The 16,807-nt window shown below is 42.4% G+C and overlaps 1 protein-coding gene across 1 annotated transcript in view; it reads right to left on the reverse strand.

Moving 5' to 3' along the window:
• b3gntl1 (UDP-GlcNAc:betaGal beta-1,3-N-acetylglucosaminyltransferase like 1) overlaps positions 1-16,807 on the reverse strand; it is a 233,686-nt gene that overhangs the window by 79,395 nt on the left and 137,484 nt on the right. Inside the window, exon 7 of the mRNA XM_062969378.1 lies at positions 2,073-2,168. Within this exon, the coding sequence (XP_062825448.1) occupies positions 2,073-2,168 (96 nt within the window). The remainder of the gene's footprint in view (positions 1-2,072; positions 2,169-16,807) is intronic.

The following is a 16,807-nucleotide window of genomic DNA, read 5'->3' on the forward strand; positions in this document are numbered from 1 at the left end:
TTCTTGACTACAATCAGAGAGAGATAAGAGAGCCTCACTTGTTGGGACCAATTGTTGTTTGGCTTCAGCTTTCTCATAACGGTTTCCACCACCAGCCTGTCTATAAATGAGAGTTGAGAGTTGAGACAGAAAGTCTGGTTTCCTCTGACTGGGACCACCATCATTTTGTTTCTCCCTTTCCAGAATCATCTTCTCCAGTGGTTTTCTAACTAGTATAGGCACAGTGTGCTAAAGCGCTGAGCTGCTGAACTTGTGGACCAAAAGGTTGCAGGTTCAAATCCGGGGAGCGGAATGAGCGCCCGCTGTTAGCCCCAGCTTCTGTCAACCTAGCAGTTCAAAAACATGCAAATGTGATTAGATCAATAGGTACCACCCCGGTGGGAAGGTAACGGCTCTCCATGCAGTCATGCTGGCCACATGACCTTGGAGGTGTCTACAGACAATGCCGACTCTTCGACTTAGAAATGGAGATGAGCACCAACCCCCAGAGTTGGACACGACTGGACTTAATGTCAAGGGAAACCTTTACCTACTATAGGTTTTGAGGCCAAATTATGGATTTTGTTATGACCCATAGATAAGTCAGGGATCATTCTGTAGTGATGAGAAGTACCAGTGCTTCAGGGAACACTTAGCCACTGTCATTTTCTTGCACATGCATTCAAAAAGACCAGAAGCATTGTGACGGCAGAGACTGATGAGGGGTTAGTGCTACTTTTAGATTATCCTGGAATAGACTAAACTCTTGAATTTCCCCATTTGACTTAGAGATGGTTTCTTTATTGATAAGAGTTAAGAAATAGTACTTATATTGACCTATAGATATGTCAACTCAGGCTTTAAAAAGCATAGACCCTAAAATATAATACATGAAAATCATTTATACCAATAAAATGTAAATTTAAATTTGTAGTTTAAAATTGACCAGGTAGGCTTGCTGGAAGAGATAGGTCTTCAATTCTGTTTTGAATTCTGACAGATAATTTAGCTGTTGGATTTTCTCTGGCAGATAATTCCACAGTCTAGAGGTGACCAACAAAAAGATTTTTAGGGCTACATTTGCCAGTCAAGTCCTGGTTGGTTGACATAAATGTCCCCCAGAGGACCTGAATGTATGGGAGACAGCAATCCTACAGACAACTTGGACCCAAAACACACAGGCCTTTAAAGGTAATAACTAACACTTTGTATTTTGCCTGAAAACTAATTGGCAACTACTCAAGTGATTTTACCATAGGCGTGATGTGCTCATTTCTAGATATACCCATAACCAACCTGGTTGCTATATTTTGAACTAATTGGTGTTTCCAAACTTGGTACAGAGCTAACCCAAAGCAATGCTGTTTAAGCATAATCTGTGTTTAGTTCTGTATACCTCATTTTAAGGATATAGATAAGTGGAATAGTTTCAGAGAGAGGCAACAGGGATGACAAGACTTATGAAAAACCAAACATGAGGAAAGGTTTAAGAAGCTGTGCATGTTCACTTTGGTGATTGAGGGGTGATATGACTGCACTCTTTAAATATCTCAATGGCTGTCATGGAGAAGAGGAAGCAAACGTGTTCTTTGATCCCTCAGAAAGTAGGGTTGACTCTAATGGTCTGAAGTTATAGGGGAATAGATTTTGGCAGAACATTAGAAGGAATTTATGAACACTGAGAGCAGTTTGGCAATGGAATCAATTGCCCAGAGATGTGATGGGGTCCCCTTATCTGACATCTTCAAAAACAGGCCAGATGGCTACATGTTGGGGGTGCTTTAGCTGGAGATCCTGTATTGAGAAGGGGGTTGGACTCAGTGGTCCACAACGCTCTTTCCAACTCTTTGTTTCTATTACTATATTCTATGGCTCTAAGCAGAAGCTATTCAGAAAAAATATAAATCCCCAAAGTAAAAAAAAAAAGCTCCCTACACAATGTCCAAGCAGTGACATTGGTTAATGTTGTATAATGTTAAATGAAATAGCTGTTCAAAACAAATGAAAACTCATGGCTCTGAAGACATTACAGCAATTAATGTTGTGAAGGTACTCAAAGTCTTAAATGTGGCAATATGTATAACAGTGCTTACCTTTCCTCCTTCATCGAATTTGCCCACATGACAAAACCATTCTCGGGAACAGAACCATGTTGGCATAATTACAGTTGGTCCATGAGATGTGAAAATCTGGAGAAAGCATAGCAAAATAAAAAAATTACTATGTGTGTGTGTGTATGTGTATGTATGTATGTATATGTATGTATGTATGTATGTATGTATGTGTGTGTGTGTGTGTATATATGTGTGTGTGTGTATATATATTCATATATAAGTCAACCGAATGTATACATTGAGGATAGGTTTTGAGGCCAAAATTACATGTTTTAATATGAACCGTGGATAAGTTGAGGGTTATTCTACAGACAGGTGGAAACTGCAGTGTCGACTCGGAAAGTCAGTTGGCCCCAGCCACTGCTGCCCTTTCCCTACCCAGGAATTCAAAAAGACCAGAAGCAGTGCCACCATAGAGAGAGTTAGAGGGATCAGTGCTTCTTTTAGGTTTTCCTGCGACGGACTAAGCTCTCACTTTTTGCCACTTTATTCAATGGTTCCTGTTTTGATAAGAGTTAAGATACAGAACAGGTTTTTTTTTAGTGATTTTTAACTAACATTTCTAGACACATACATGAGTATATGAGGTACCATAAAAAGGCCATAATTCCTAACTAATATCCATTTTATATAAGACTCTGGCTTATTTTGCAAACTACTATTTCTTTCTTTTACATTGTTAATCTCTATAAAGAAATACCATGCATAAAGTATAACTGTATTTTAACAGTTTTTGAAGGCTGGGAGATTTGAGAAGATCTGCAATGTTCAATCTTTTAAGCTCAAAGCAATAGAGGAGGTAAAGCTAAGAGTATTGGAAAGGTACTAGTGATGGTAAAACTGTTATAATTTTTCCACACTCTACTTACTACATCTATGTAGTAATGACCATACAGTTTTGGTGGTATGCAGTTCAATGAAAAGATTTACAAAGCCTCCCCCATTGTTATGCATAGTATTTTAAAATTCATCCCACAGCATCATTCTTTTGATCTTATCCAACCCCTTTGAGCTTGATCATGGATGTCTTGGTATTGATGACCGTCACCCCAGCTTTCAAATTGATCTGAAAACGCAGCGGAGAGTTCCGTGGATCGCTCACCAAAGGAACGGAACGGGACCGCAGCAGACTATTATTAAGAGATCTTTTTTATTTCACTTTCCCCTTCCCTGAACTATGTAACAAAATCCCCCAATAAAAGTAGCATTTATTTTAACAAGAACACTCTCTATCTGGTTATTTTGTATCTTTCTCTGACTCCTTCCTTTGCATGCAATTTCTCTCTCTCTCCCATCCCTTTAACTCCGGCTGAGGTTTCTCCGCCATAGATTAATATGGCGGACGATACAAATCGGCTCATATCTCTATCAAAATTACCCCTAGAACGCTCCTCTTTTAGTCCTAACCCTTTCTAAGGCTCCTGACTCGAAGACAACCAGCGGAACCGGAATCGGTCCAGTTTTCGGCACCTCAACAGCTGACTGTCAAAACGGGACCGACTGCTCCTTTCAAGCCAAACTGCTGCCTTATCCCGGACTTTCCTCTCCCCGCGACTCGCGGAATGGTTTTAAGAGATTCCTAGCCCCTTTCTGTGAACTGGGGATGGGGGGATCGCTCTCTCGCTGGGGAAACATAGTTCTCCAAGGACCCTTACCCTCTCTACAGCTGCCAGGGGGTGCCCGGACGGGTGCCCTCCACGTTTCATTCATACTTTCATAATTTTATGAAGGAGAAGAACACTCTTCCCCAGACCTATGCCTGGACTTATGAAATCTTATACTTCCAAAGACTACAACCCACCTGTGCCCCTTCCCCATGCCATCTCTATGAATTCCTTATGAACTCTTTTTCCTCATGTATTTGTGAATTTGCATACTCTATGTACCTGGACACCCTCATGACCCACTGTTGTATGAATTTCTAATCGTTGGGCTAACTTCATGAATTGTGAAATCATGCTGCTTGAACTCCACTCCTATGACTTTCCATATTGGGTTCCCCAGATGTTGTAAACCTCATTCTTATCAAATGTTTTCAATTGTTTATATCATCCATGGTTCCCCTTTGTGCAATGTAACCCCCCCCCTCTATGGATTCTCCCTTTCCTCCTTGAAATCTACCTATCTGCCTATATGTATTTATACTCTTTGGGATCCCCGGAAAATATGTGTTTTTCCCAGCTGGGTTTATGTTCCAACTTTATTTTAATTTTCATTTTATCCCATATAATTGTCAAATCATGAAATCAAATGGGAAATATTATGACCCCAACGTGAACCCTAGACCTCCCTTCCCAAAAACAAAAGGATAATCTGCCACAGTTTAATCCAATCTCATTCTGATCGCATGGACAATATAGGGCTTGAGTCACCAAATTCCTAAAGGTGATTCGCCCCCAAGGCAAACATTGTCATATCCCAGGCCAGGACGCCTCAGGAAGGCACCCCTGTGGAGCCCGTCAATGACGGCTCATCACCACCCTTCTTTACATCCCGTCTGACACCCCAAAGACATATCTAAAATCTGTGAACGTGACAGGACCCCGGACATCCTTGATGGGTGCCATTAATTCCTTTAGAAATCGGCCGGGCCAGGATTAATCTGATATTTCCTGTCCGGTCACTTCATTGTTTTAATAGCTCCCGCCTCCTCCTCTCTGATTGGCCCGAGTGGGGACAAAAAGCGGCTCCCCATTGGGCCAGCAAGGCAAGGCGGGAAACGAAAGCCCGCCTCGTTCAACCTCCCAGCCTATCCGCGATCGGATGGGCGGGGAAGCGGGGCGGGAAATTCAAAGGGCTGTCAGACCGAAACATTGTATAAATATGGCTTTATTTGAAACATATGTTACGCTAGTAGATTGAATGATCGCTATTAGCGTCCTTTTCAGCTGAATTGCTCAATAAAGACTCCTTGGCGGATTTTCCTTCACCCTTGGCGGACCTTCTTCATTTCGGCTTCAGGTTGTATTGCGGCTTATATTCTCCTTTTGGCTTCGCCAAGGTCCGTTCCCTCAAGGACCGGATCGGGTCTCTCCTTAAGGGCCCAATCCCCTAAAACGCGGTCGACAACAGTATTTCACGTAGTTTGCTTCTTGAGTATTTACATTGAGTAAACAAGCTCTGTAAAACACTGGCCACAGTATAAATATTCTATACTGTGATTAATTTGCAGTTTTTTTCACATAGTTTGGTCTCAGTACATAATATGAAATTATAATACAACCTGAATTAATCAACCTCAAAGCAGCATACAGGAGTGAGTCTTAAGCAACATAAATTAAATATGTTTTGCTTTTTAGTTCGCTGGTGCATTGTAAAATCTTCATAAGATCAGAAGACATGGACTTGAAAATGGAATTATTGGGAACCAAGTGTACCTGGATATTTTACTATTTACACACAACATGCCAAAATTAACAACCAACGGAAAGAACTGCTTTGCAGACAAACCAAGTGGAAAGTATTTGAACACATTTGGGGCTCAACAATACAGGTAGAGGGAGAAAGTTTTGACAAAGCTCATTTCATTTTTCAGTGCCTATAAAAATAAAAAACACATCTGTTTGTAAAATAAACATGGTATTAGGGTGAGGTAGGGGAGAGAGAGTGATACAGGCTTTGTACCTGGTAAGGATATGTTAGATAGAAAGTGGCATCTTGGGAAATCAAATCACTGTAACCCTTAATTTGTATATTTCTGAATGATGACAGTTTCAGTGAGTAATACCAACAAAAGCAGGAAGGCTTATAATCGCCCTTTTCTGATTTAAACAAATATGCCTCACATCTAGTGTTGAAATAAACCAGAATATCCGGATTATATAAGGTAAGCCTATTCTTTCCATTAATACAAGACAAAATGTCTAGCAAGTTTGCAGACTAATCTTGTTGACAGGAAGCTAAAGGAGCAAGCCTGGTGCACCCAGATCTAAGCATTATACATTCAGTTACTTGTACAAGCTAGTTAATCAGAGAAGGAAAGATCTAGGAAACAGGAGAACCATTGTATCTGTTGGTTTGCATTTTTTCATAGTTGTAGGAATAGCATCTGTTTGCATTTCTTCCAGGGCTGTTGCTGATTCTGCAGCACCCTGATGGCTAGCCATTAACAGAGGTTTGCAACCAGCATGCAGGCCTTTGGTGCTTTCAATTTGCAAAGCTTTGCTGCTTTCAGCTTGTACGTGTATCTTTTTGTTCTGGAAACTGCCCCTTTTCCTGGGGAAAGAAGGCTCAATTTTGAGAAGCCTCTTGCCTTCTAGACTGAAGAAAAAAGAACTCAGATGTGCTTGTGTGGCCAAGCCAGGCTAACTCTGACAAAGTCATCGTAAGTACTGACCTCTGCCTTTAAAACCAGTGCTGAGCATACCGTGTTTCCCCAAAAATAAGACAGTGTCTTATATTAATTTTTGCTCCCAAAGATGTTCTAGGTCTTATTTTTAGGGGATGTCTTATTTTTCCATGAAGAAGAATTCACATTTATTGTTGAACAAAAAAATGAACATTTTTATATACTGTACAGTAGTTGCCATCATAAACCAGCATAACCAGACAAACTGTGAATCCTATCAAGAATTTTTTTTATTACTAACAATATTTCCATGTACAACACTTTATGGTATGTAAATTTACCTATCCTGCATGCTCTGGTGTTGTGTTCAGCGGGCATGCTTCCAAACAAAATTTTTGCTAGGTCTTACTTTCAGGGGAGGCCTTATATTTAGCAATTCGGCAAAACCTCTACTAGGTCTTATTTTCTGGGGATGTCTTATTTTAGGGGAAACAGGGTAGATAGGGAAAGACCTGCTCTTTCTAAAAAATAGTAGCTTAGCACTGGGGCAGAGAATATATCAGGATTTCTCTGCCACTGGAAGAAGTTCTACCTACTTCGCCTCAAAAACTAGCTTTGAGTTTAGTGATAGACCTCTTTCTGATAGCGCTCAGGGCTAGGGTAAAGAAGATCTCAGGGTCTCTTTGCCTTTGGAGGAAGTTAAACAAGCAACTAAAGGGGAAAAGCAAGAAAGATTTTATACGTTGGCTGTTTATATTTGCAACCTGAAGTGCCTTTGGTTATTGGGATTTCCAGAGCTTCTAAGTAAGGCCCCCACAGTTCACCTGGGCAAAGGAAGAAGCACATCTTAAAGCTTTAAAAGGTGCCTGGGTGTGACGGCATTGTATCTTTTCTCTCTCATGAAAATGCATCCAATTCCATGGTAGTTTCTTAAGTTATCATGCTTACATTTAATGTGGTGTGAATTTAAACTCAAAAACTGCAAGTTAGAGTATGCAGGAGGCTAGTAGATCTATGACTGTTAATGAACAACTATTTGTGCTTCAAGCTGCTCATGAATACAATCTTACATACTTCTCTATTCATCTGTTAGTTCCACTGAAGTGATAGTGACAGGATTTTAGCCTATCCCTATTCCATGCCCTGCAATACTTCATAGAGGAAAATCTCTTCCAAGAAACATCAGATTGTACTCAATGTGGCAAATATTTTTATAAGGAAGCACAGGCAAGTTAGGAGAGCTGCAACAATTTTCTTTCTCCTGAGCTTACTGGGAAGAGCAACTTCCTACCTGTTGCTCTCTCCTCTTATTGCTGAATTATTGTGCAAATTATGTTTGTACTCTGAATTCAATCTGAAGTAACTGAAGTAATATGAAGGGGGAGGGAGTGGGAAAGAGAAACTAGGGGGAAATGAGGATGGAAGAAGATTAATTAGAATTGTTCTTGCCAAGATGGGATATTTGGGAGGGTATACATATTGGTTCAAGTTTGAGTAAAATATCCCCTTCAAAATTATTTTGGCAGGTTCTCTATGGGTTTATTGTCATGTTCTGCTCAGATAGTGAGGAGGATGAGCAGGTGGAAGTGCCAGTGACTGAGTAAACAACTCCCACCAACCACTGACTTTGCAAATTCCAGTGGCTGATACTGATGCTAGTAGCTCCCAGTAAATTCAAAATTAAATGCCTACGTTGATAGACACCAGAAAAGCAAGGGATTTAGGAAGTCACATTGTCTTTACGAGAAAGATTACTTAATCAAGGAGCAAGTAATGAGTTGAACCAGGAATTAAAAATCAAGCTATAAATCAAGCAATTGTACCAGGAGCTATAAATCAAACAATTACATGATGCTTAGCTGCTCTGGACAACCAATCTATTTTGACCAAATTTCTAAACCTACTAATACCTTTGTGGATTTGATCTTGGACCTATTATCTTTATTATTTTGGGTCAACCCCAAATAGACTTGTTGATTTGATTTCCTGACCTTGGACTATTTAGACATCAACTCAGCTCCAGTGCCTCTTATTGTGATGCCTAGGGCACCTTTGGCCCCTGACCCTGTGGCCATTACTCTCCAGGACGAAGAAGACTTTGGTTTTCTTCCACGTCAGCAAGAATCAACTCCTTTCCAGATGCCTTCTGTTGACATCTCCGAGCCAGAGCCAATTAAGGATGCCCTTGAAACAGCACCGGCTCTCCCAGATTCTCCTGAAGGTTTAGTGTTTGATTATAGGGGCTTTTTATAGGGCACGGGCCGTGGCGCAGGCTGTTGAGCAACCAGCTCCAGCCAGTGCAACAAATCACTCTGACCAAGAGGTCATGAGTTTGAGGCCAGTTCGGAGCCCCATGTTTGTCTTTGTCATTCTATGTTAAGGCATTGAATGTTTGCCTTATATGTGTAATGTGATCCGCCCTGAGTTCCTTTCGGGGTGAGAAGGACGGAATATAAATACTGTAAATAAATAAATAAATAAATAAATGGGGCCAAGCCCAAATAACCACAATAAAACAGGATAAAATACATTCAGAACAAAACAAGCATCATCAATGAGAAGCATTTAAACTGAATAAAACACCATTTTAAACAGTAATGTAGTAATTAAATAAAAACCTCCATATAAGAGCGAAACAGCGATTTGAAATAATAAGAGAACTGGGAAAAGGTGTGAGAAGTGCATGATTAAAAGTCTAATGAGGTAGATAATAAGGTGCTGCAGTATTAACTGGGAGGTGGGGTAAGTGAAAAACTATTACCAACTGAAAGGGCAAGGAGACACTACATCGGGCACAGTGATTATCAATACTGAGTGGGGTTGTCATTATAATCAATTATTGAAGGCACACCGGAAGAACCAGGTATTTAAATTTTTCTTAAAGGCTGACAGGGTGAGTCTTTGCCTGATCTCTCTGAGAAGGGAGTTCCAGAGCCGAGGGGCCACTCTCCCTTGTCCCCACAAGCCGTGCTTGCGACAGAGGCGGGAACATGATGAGGGCCTCCCCCGAAAATTGAAGGGATTGCGCAGGTTAATTGGGAGAAATGTTATCGCGAAGGTAGGCGGGTCCCAAACCATTCAGGGCTTTGTAGGTGATAACCTGCACATTGAATTGGGACCAGAAAGTGATCGGCAGCCAATGGAGTTCCTTAAACAGGAGGGTTGACTGCCCTCTGTAAGTCGCTCCAGTTAGTAGTTTGGCTGCCAATCGTTGGACCAATTTTAGTTTCTGGGCCATCTTCAAGGGCAGCCCCACATAGAGCGTGTTGCAATAGTCCAATCTAGAGGTAACTAAGGCATGGACCACCATGGCCAAGTCAGACTTCAAGAGGCTCCGTTGCAGCCAGTGCACAAGTTTTAATTGTGCAAAGGCCCTCCCAGTCATCGCCGACACCTGAGCATCAAGTGTCAGCACTGAGTCCAGAAGGACCCCCAGATTGCGGACCTGTGTCTTCAGGGGGAGTGCAACCTCGTTGAGCATAGGTTGCCACCCTATGCCCCGATCCAATGTGTGACTGACCTGGAGGACCTCTGTCTTGTCAGGATTAAGCTTCAGCTTGTTCACCCGCATCCAGCCCATCACAGCAGCCAGACACTGGTCCAATATCTGAGAGGCTTCCTTGGAATTTGGTGGAAAAGAGTAGTAGAGTTGAGTGTCATCTGCATAGAGATGCCACTGAACTCCAAAATTCTGGATGACCTCAGCTAGTGGTTTCATATAGATATTGAACAGCTTGGGGGGACAGAATGGAACCTTGCGGGACCCCACAGGTCAATGGCCAGGTGTCCGAGCAGGTCTCCCCCAGCTTCACCGTCTGGGAACGGCTCTCCAGGAAGGACTGGAGCCATAGCAAAGCCGTGCCCCAAGACCCAACCTGGAAAGCCAACCCAGAAGGATACCATGGTCGATGGTATCGAAAGCTGCTGAGATGTCCAAGAGAACCAGAAGAGTAACACTCCCCCGTCTAGCTCTCTGCAGAGGTCATCAACCAAGGTGACCAAAGCCATCTTGGTACTCTACCCAGGCCTGAACCCAAACTGCGACTGGTCTAGAGAATTGGTTTCATCCAGGAATCCCTGGAGCTGGGAGGCGACCACCTTGCCCAGAAAGGGGAGGTTGAAGATCGGTCTATGGTTGTTTAGTATCGAGGAATCAAGGGACACCTTTTTCAATATTGACCTCACTATCGCCTGTTTAAGGCTGGATGGAAATGTCCCTTGTTCCAATGATGAATTTATCTTTGCAAACAATTCTCCGAGTCCTCCACTGGCTAGTTTGATTAGCCAAGAAGGCTAAGAATGAAAAGCATTATGAAAAAGACCTCCCCCCCCCCCCAGAAAAACAAACAAACACACACAGCAGAAAAAAGGAAAAGGCAATGTGGCACATACTGGTGAAGCTCTATCTTTAGGCATCTGAAAAGAGCACCAAATTACTAGTTATATACTTCGTTTTACTGCTATAGATATGGTCAATTGTTTGTGGGATTTTTGGTCTAATCTGCCAAGGTACTATGCACCTTGATTTGGGTGAAGTGACCCATTTGATATTCATTCACACAGGAAAATATCTTGGTTTAGTTCTAGTCCTTTTGTAAAAGACCAATTAGCTCGAAATGTATATGGGAGTTGATCTTATGGGGCTGACCTTTCCTTCTCCTATTCCACATAAAATTCACTTTCATAGTAAAAATAACTATACTAACCAGATAATAACAATGTGGCATGTTAGCACAGTATGAGGCAATAAAAACCTTAGCTTTCTAAATCCAAACACTTTGTTCTCCTGGATTTTAAACTTATAAGATATATTTAAACTGTATGACAACCTACCATTGAGACAAATGATAGGGTAAAATGCTTATTTTGAATTACAACCCTTTAACTCCAACAAAAGATGCAAAATGTATGGCCTGTAAAATACAACAGATTTCCGAAAAACAGTGCCATAACTTCTGATAGACTGCAAACTACATATGCATATACTAAAATATAAAAAATACATGTATTTTCTTTTTACTTAAATCAGATCAATAGATAATGAATCAGTTTTGAGATTTAGCCTGAAATCTTTAAAACTTTGGCTCTGATGAAATCACATCTTGGAAAATGAATGGCAGCATTTTTCCTCTTCCCAATATATATTTGCATGTCATAGGTGAGATACTTCCCAAAAACAGATAATACTTCCCAAAAGAGTTCTAAAATACTTTAAAGCAGATCTCAAAATTTTATACAGTTCTGAGATATAGAGTTCCTTCTCCATATCCAAGATCAGAACCAATACATTGATGTAAAGATGAATGGCATTAAAAGAATAAGCCAGCATTTTGGAAAATGACAGGACAAAGCATTATAAAAGTGGCCTAATTGTAAAACAACCCAAACAACTTCAGGCCACAATCTATTAAATCATTTAGCCCTAACAATGTCATATTGTCAGCATGTTTATTTCATATGATTGAACAGCAGTTCTGAGTTTATGGTATAATATTGTCTGGACTCACTAATCATTCTTAGTAGAATAAATATAAATCCCTATCAGGGAATGTTCAGAGTCCTGGATGAAATGGACAGCAATTGCATTAGTCCTGAAAGGCCCACTGAGAGAAAGCAGGCCTTGTGATATTTGATTCAAGGCAATCTATTTGAGGCCACACGAGTTGCCTCCTGAGGCAATCGCTGCCCACAAAAGCTGGATTCAAGTGATGCTCTTCTCCTTGTAGACAGGCAGAGAGGGATACAACCTGAAATAGATTTTAATACACCTGTAGCCAAAAGTGAAATGCTACTCTTGCTTTGCTATCATGGCAGCCTCAACAGGATGCCTGTGGCTTTCTGCAGCTTTGGAGATGTCTAAAATAATAGCATGTGGCTCTGGACTCTGAAGGATAGTCACCACTGATTTACAGTTTGAAATTAAATCATTCTCCCCCCCCCCCCCCTCTCTCTATATATATATACAGAGAGAGAGAGAGAGAGAGAATCAGGATGTATACCAGAAAAAGAGGCAGAAAAGTTCAGACACCAACAGAATTCCATGAAACTGGATCCAGAAAGCAGGTACCCAAAACAGAGAGATGTTGATGCCATGAAAAGAATCCAGCCATACAGTGTGGCCAGAAACTTTTTAATGGATATCAAAGGATTCTAATACTACATTCTCAAAAAGCAGCCAACAACTATGTTGAGATGCCAACAAAAATGTGCTGAAATGCAATTCTACAGCTTCTTGTAACACAAAATCACAGTGTATTTGAGCCTGAAATATTTCTTATAGGGAATAACTACCATAGAAATGTCAGCAATTGAACAGAAGAGGGGGCAGTTCCATCAGCTAGTTATAGTGGAAAGCATGGCTGACAGGTACAATGGAACCATTCCTGGCATGAATTTGAATAAATCAAGTTTATTCTGTTTGATCCACAATGCCATTGGAAAAAAGCAACATTTCTAGAGCAAAATATTCTGTCATTTTCTTTAAAAAACATCTGATCTGTAAATTAAGATAAGAGTACCACAAGAACATAACACAACAAACTATTTCCAAATACATAAATACAGATGCCAACTTATTCAGTACTAAAAGTACCACATCCTTCTTTGCCGGAGGTCCTAACCTCCACAAGTCCTAACCTCCATTACTTCAGTTTCCTTCCCAGAGCCACTACTAGCTCTCAAAATTCATTTGTAGGCCAAAATAGCAGATCCTCAAGCCTTCCTCCCATTTTCTGGTCAAAACATTTCCATCAGTATCTATATCTCAAATCTCCCCTAGCCATATACTTCATTTCACAACAGTTTTTATATGGCCAGTAGAAATGTGCAAACTACAATTCTGATGCTTCTTTCAGTTCTGTTTCTGAACTTCATTCTTCCTGAAATCCACATTATTAATTCAAGGCAGAAGTTGCAGGAGAGGATGCTTAGTCGCATAGCTAAGGGCATAGCTACCCGAAAGACAGGCCAATAATATTTAAGAGACTCCGTAAAGAGAGCCACAGGCCTATGAATGTCAGTGTAAGCAATCACCTTCAGTTATGAAATTAGGGGTTTTGGATATTACAACAAACTCCATGTGCCCCTTAACCAAAGTTCATTTTATATTTATTTAATACCACATATAGTTATGGATACGTTGTCACTATTTATGTCAAGAGCACATTGGATGCAAAATGATATATTTTGCTAGGATGTGCAGATAAATCATTGTAGGGGCACACTTAAAACTTAGAGACACACAAAGGGGAGGGGGGGGGGTTTGTTATAGTATGACCAATTGACATTGCTGTAAAGTTACTGCAGCCATCTGGTGTAAACAGCACCTGAAATAAATAAAGACAGCCCTCCTCCTTTCTCACCCTTTTCAGCCTCAGTGGCATTCTGCATCAAGTTTGGGGAGCTTATCAAGGTCTTTACATGAATTCATTATTAAAAACTGCCACCAACCTTGTGAACTTATACATGAAGCCCCTATTAAAAATGGCTAGCAGTCTTGCAAGGCTTATACACTTATACATACAAGGTCAAGTTGTTGGGGGTTTTTTTTGGGGGGGGGGGTCAAGATCTTTTTCCTTATGCACAACTAAATATGGTATATTTATATCCCACATATAAATATAAGATACAAAAACTAATATAAAATGTTAGGTCTTAATGATCTGGATTGTTATTATACTTTGCATTATCACCATAGTTTATTATTTCTGTCAAGTTCTGCTGGCCATTCTGTGTGGTAAATAAATACTAGAATGGTAGGATATGGTTTTCTATCAAATAAAGCAAAAAAAAGAGGTTTAAACACAGAATAGTAGGCTAAACAGCCAAGAAAGAAAGGCTACAGTGACAAATAAAGAGAATAATAATAATAATAATAATAATAATAATAATAATAATAATAATAATAACAACTTTATTTTTATACCCCGCCCCATCTCCCCGAAGGGACTCGGGGCGGCTTACATGGGGCCTTGCCCGATAAAACAATCAAATATCAAAACACAGCAATAAAACAGTTATCCAATAAAAACATCAATTACAGTAAAAACAATAGTTAAAATCAACATAAAACATACAATATTAACACTGGAGACTAATTCATAGAACCCAGGCAACGTGCAACATGTGCCGAAATGGGCCAAAATGGGGAAGGTAATTTCACAGTTAAAATGGACAAAGTGCAATATAGCATTGGCAACACCTCAAGAATGGGGCTATTATAAAATGGGCAGATCGATCAGTCCAACACCAGATTAAGTATCAAAGGCCTTTTGAAAGAGCCAGGTTTTTAAGCTCCTACGGAAGGAGAGGAGGGTGGGGGCCTGCCTGATCTCTCTAGGAAGCGAGTTCCAAAGCCGGGGGGCCACGACGGAGAAGGCCCTCTCTCTCGTCCCCACCAACCGCGACTGCGAGGGTGGTGGGAGCGAGAGGAGGGCCTCCCCCGACGAGCGAAGATAACATGCGGGTTCGTAGGGGGAGATGCGGTCTCTAAGGTAGGTGGGTCCCAAACCGTTTAGGGCTTTGTAGGTGATAACCTGCACCTTGAATTGGGCCCGGAAAGTAAATGGCAGCCAGTGGAGCTCCTTAAAAAGAGGCGTTGAACGTGCCCTGTAATTCGCTCCAGTTAGAAGCCTGGCTGCCGATCGCTGTACTAGTTGTAATTTCCGGGCCGTCTTCAAAGGCAGCCCCACGTAGAGCGCATTGCAATAGTCCAGTCTAGAGGTAACTAAGGCATGGACCACCATGGTCAGATCAGACTTCTCGAGGTATGGTCGCAGCTGGCGCACAAGTTTTAGTTGTGCAAAGGCCCTCCCGGCCACAGCCGACACCTGATCCTCAAGCGTCAGCCCCGAATCCAGGAGGACCCCCAAGCTGCGGACCTGCGCCTTCAGGGGGAGTGCGACCCCGTCAAGCACAGGTTGCCACCCAATACCCCGATTGGCCGCACGACTGACCTGGAGGACCTCTGTCTTGTCAGGATTAAGTCTCAGGTTGTTCACCCTCATCCAGGCCAACACAGCGGCCAGACACTGGTCCAGAATCCGAGGGGCTTCCTTGGATTTAGGTGGAAAAGAGTAGTAGAGTTGGGTGTCATCCGCGTAGAGATGGCACCGTACTCCAAAACTCCGGATGACCTCTCCCAGCGGTTTCATGTAGATGTTAAAAAGCATGGGGGACAAAATAGAACCTTGCGAGACCCCACAGGTCAATGGCCAGGGGTCCGAGCAGGTGTCCCCCAGCTTCACCAACTGGGAACGACCCTCCAGAAAGGACTGGAGCCACTGGAGTGCAGTACCCCCAAGGCCCATCCCAGAGAGCCGCCCCAGAAGGATACCATGGTCGATGGTATCGAAAGCCGCTGAGATGTCCAAGAGAACCAGCAGGGTCACACTCCCCCTGTCCAGCTCCCTGAGGAGGTCATCCACCAAGGCGACCAAAGCCGTCTCGGTACTGAACCCAGGCCTGAAGCCAGACTGCGATTGGTCCAGAAAATCCGTATCTTCCAAGAATCCCTGGAGCTGAGAGGCAACCACCCGCTCCAAGACCTTGCCCAAGAATGGTAGGTTAGAGATTGGCCTGTAGTTACACGGATTGGTCGGATTCAATGAGGCCTTCTTCAGAATAGGCCTTACCACTGCTTGTTTTAGGCTAGATGTAAATTTGCCCTGCCCCAAAGAGGCATTAATTATTGCCACAAACCAATCAACTAACCCACCACTGGCCTGTTTTAAAAGCCAAGATGGGCAGGGATCTAGGGCACAGGGATCTAGGGCCCTCACCGCTCCAAGAATCTTGTCCACATCATCAGGTTGCACAAACTGAAACGAATCCCACAAGATCGAACAGACAGATGCCTCGGTTACTTCACCTGGCAATGCATCAAGACTGGCGTCCAAGTCGGAACGAATCTGAGTGACTTTGTCTGCAAAATGGTGAGCGAACTCGCTACACCGAGTTGCCGAGGAGTCAGGTGCCCCCCACCCTGAGAAGGGTGGAGGAGCTCCCCAACAACTCGGAACAACTCAGAAGATCTATTTGTTGCAGACGCGATGCGGGCAGTCGTGAAAACCTTCCTGGCTGCCCGCAACGCCGCAGAATAAGCCCTAATAGCGGCTTTAGACCGTGCTCGGTCAGAAACGTCGCAAGTTCTCCGCCAGCGCCACTCTAGTCTCCTTCTCCCACGTTTCATCTCCGCCAGCTCCCCGGTGAACCAGGGAGCCGGGGCAACTCCACGCAGCGAGAGGGGACGTTCGGGAGCGATCATGTCAATAGCCCTGGACAACTCGGTATTATAACGAGCGACCAAGGCATCGACAGGATCGTCAGCCTCCATAGCAGACAGAACCCCAAGAGACGTCAGGAGTCCCTCAGGATCCATAAGTCTCCTGGGGCAGACCATCTTAATGGGTCCACCACCCCTGTGGAG

Source organism: Anolis carolinensis, chromosome 2 (assembly GCF_035594765.1).
Source record: "Anolis carolinensis isolate JA03-04 chromosome 2, rAnoCar3.1.pri, whole genome shotgun sequence".
In the NCBI taxonomy this organism is placed as follows: Eukaryota; Metazoa; Chordata; class Lepidosauria; order Squamata; family Dactyloidae; genus Anolis; species Anolis carolinensis.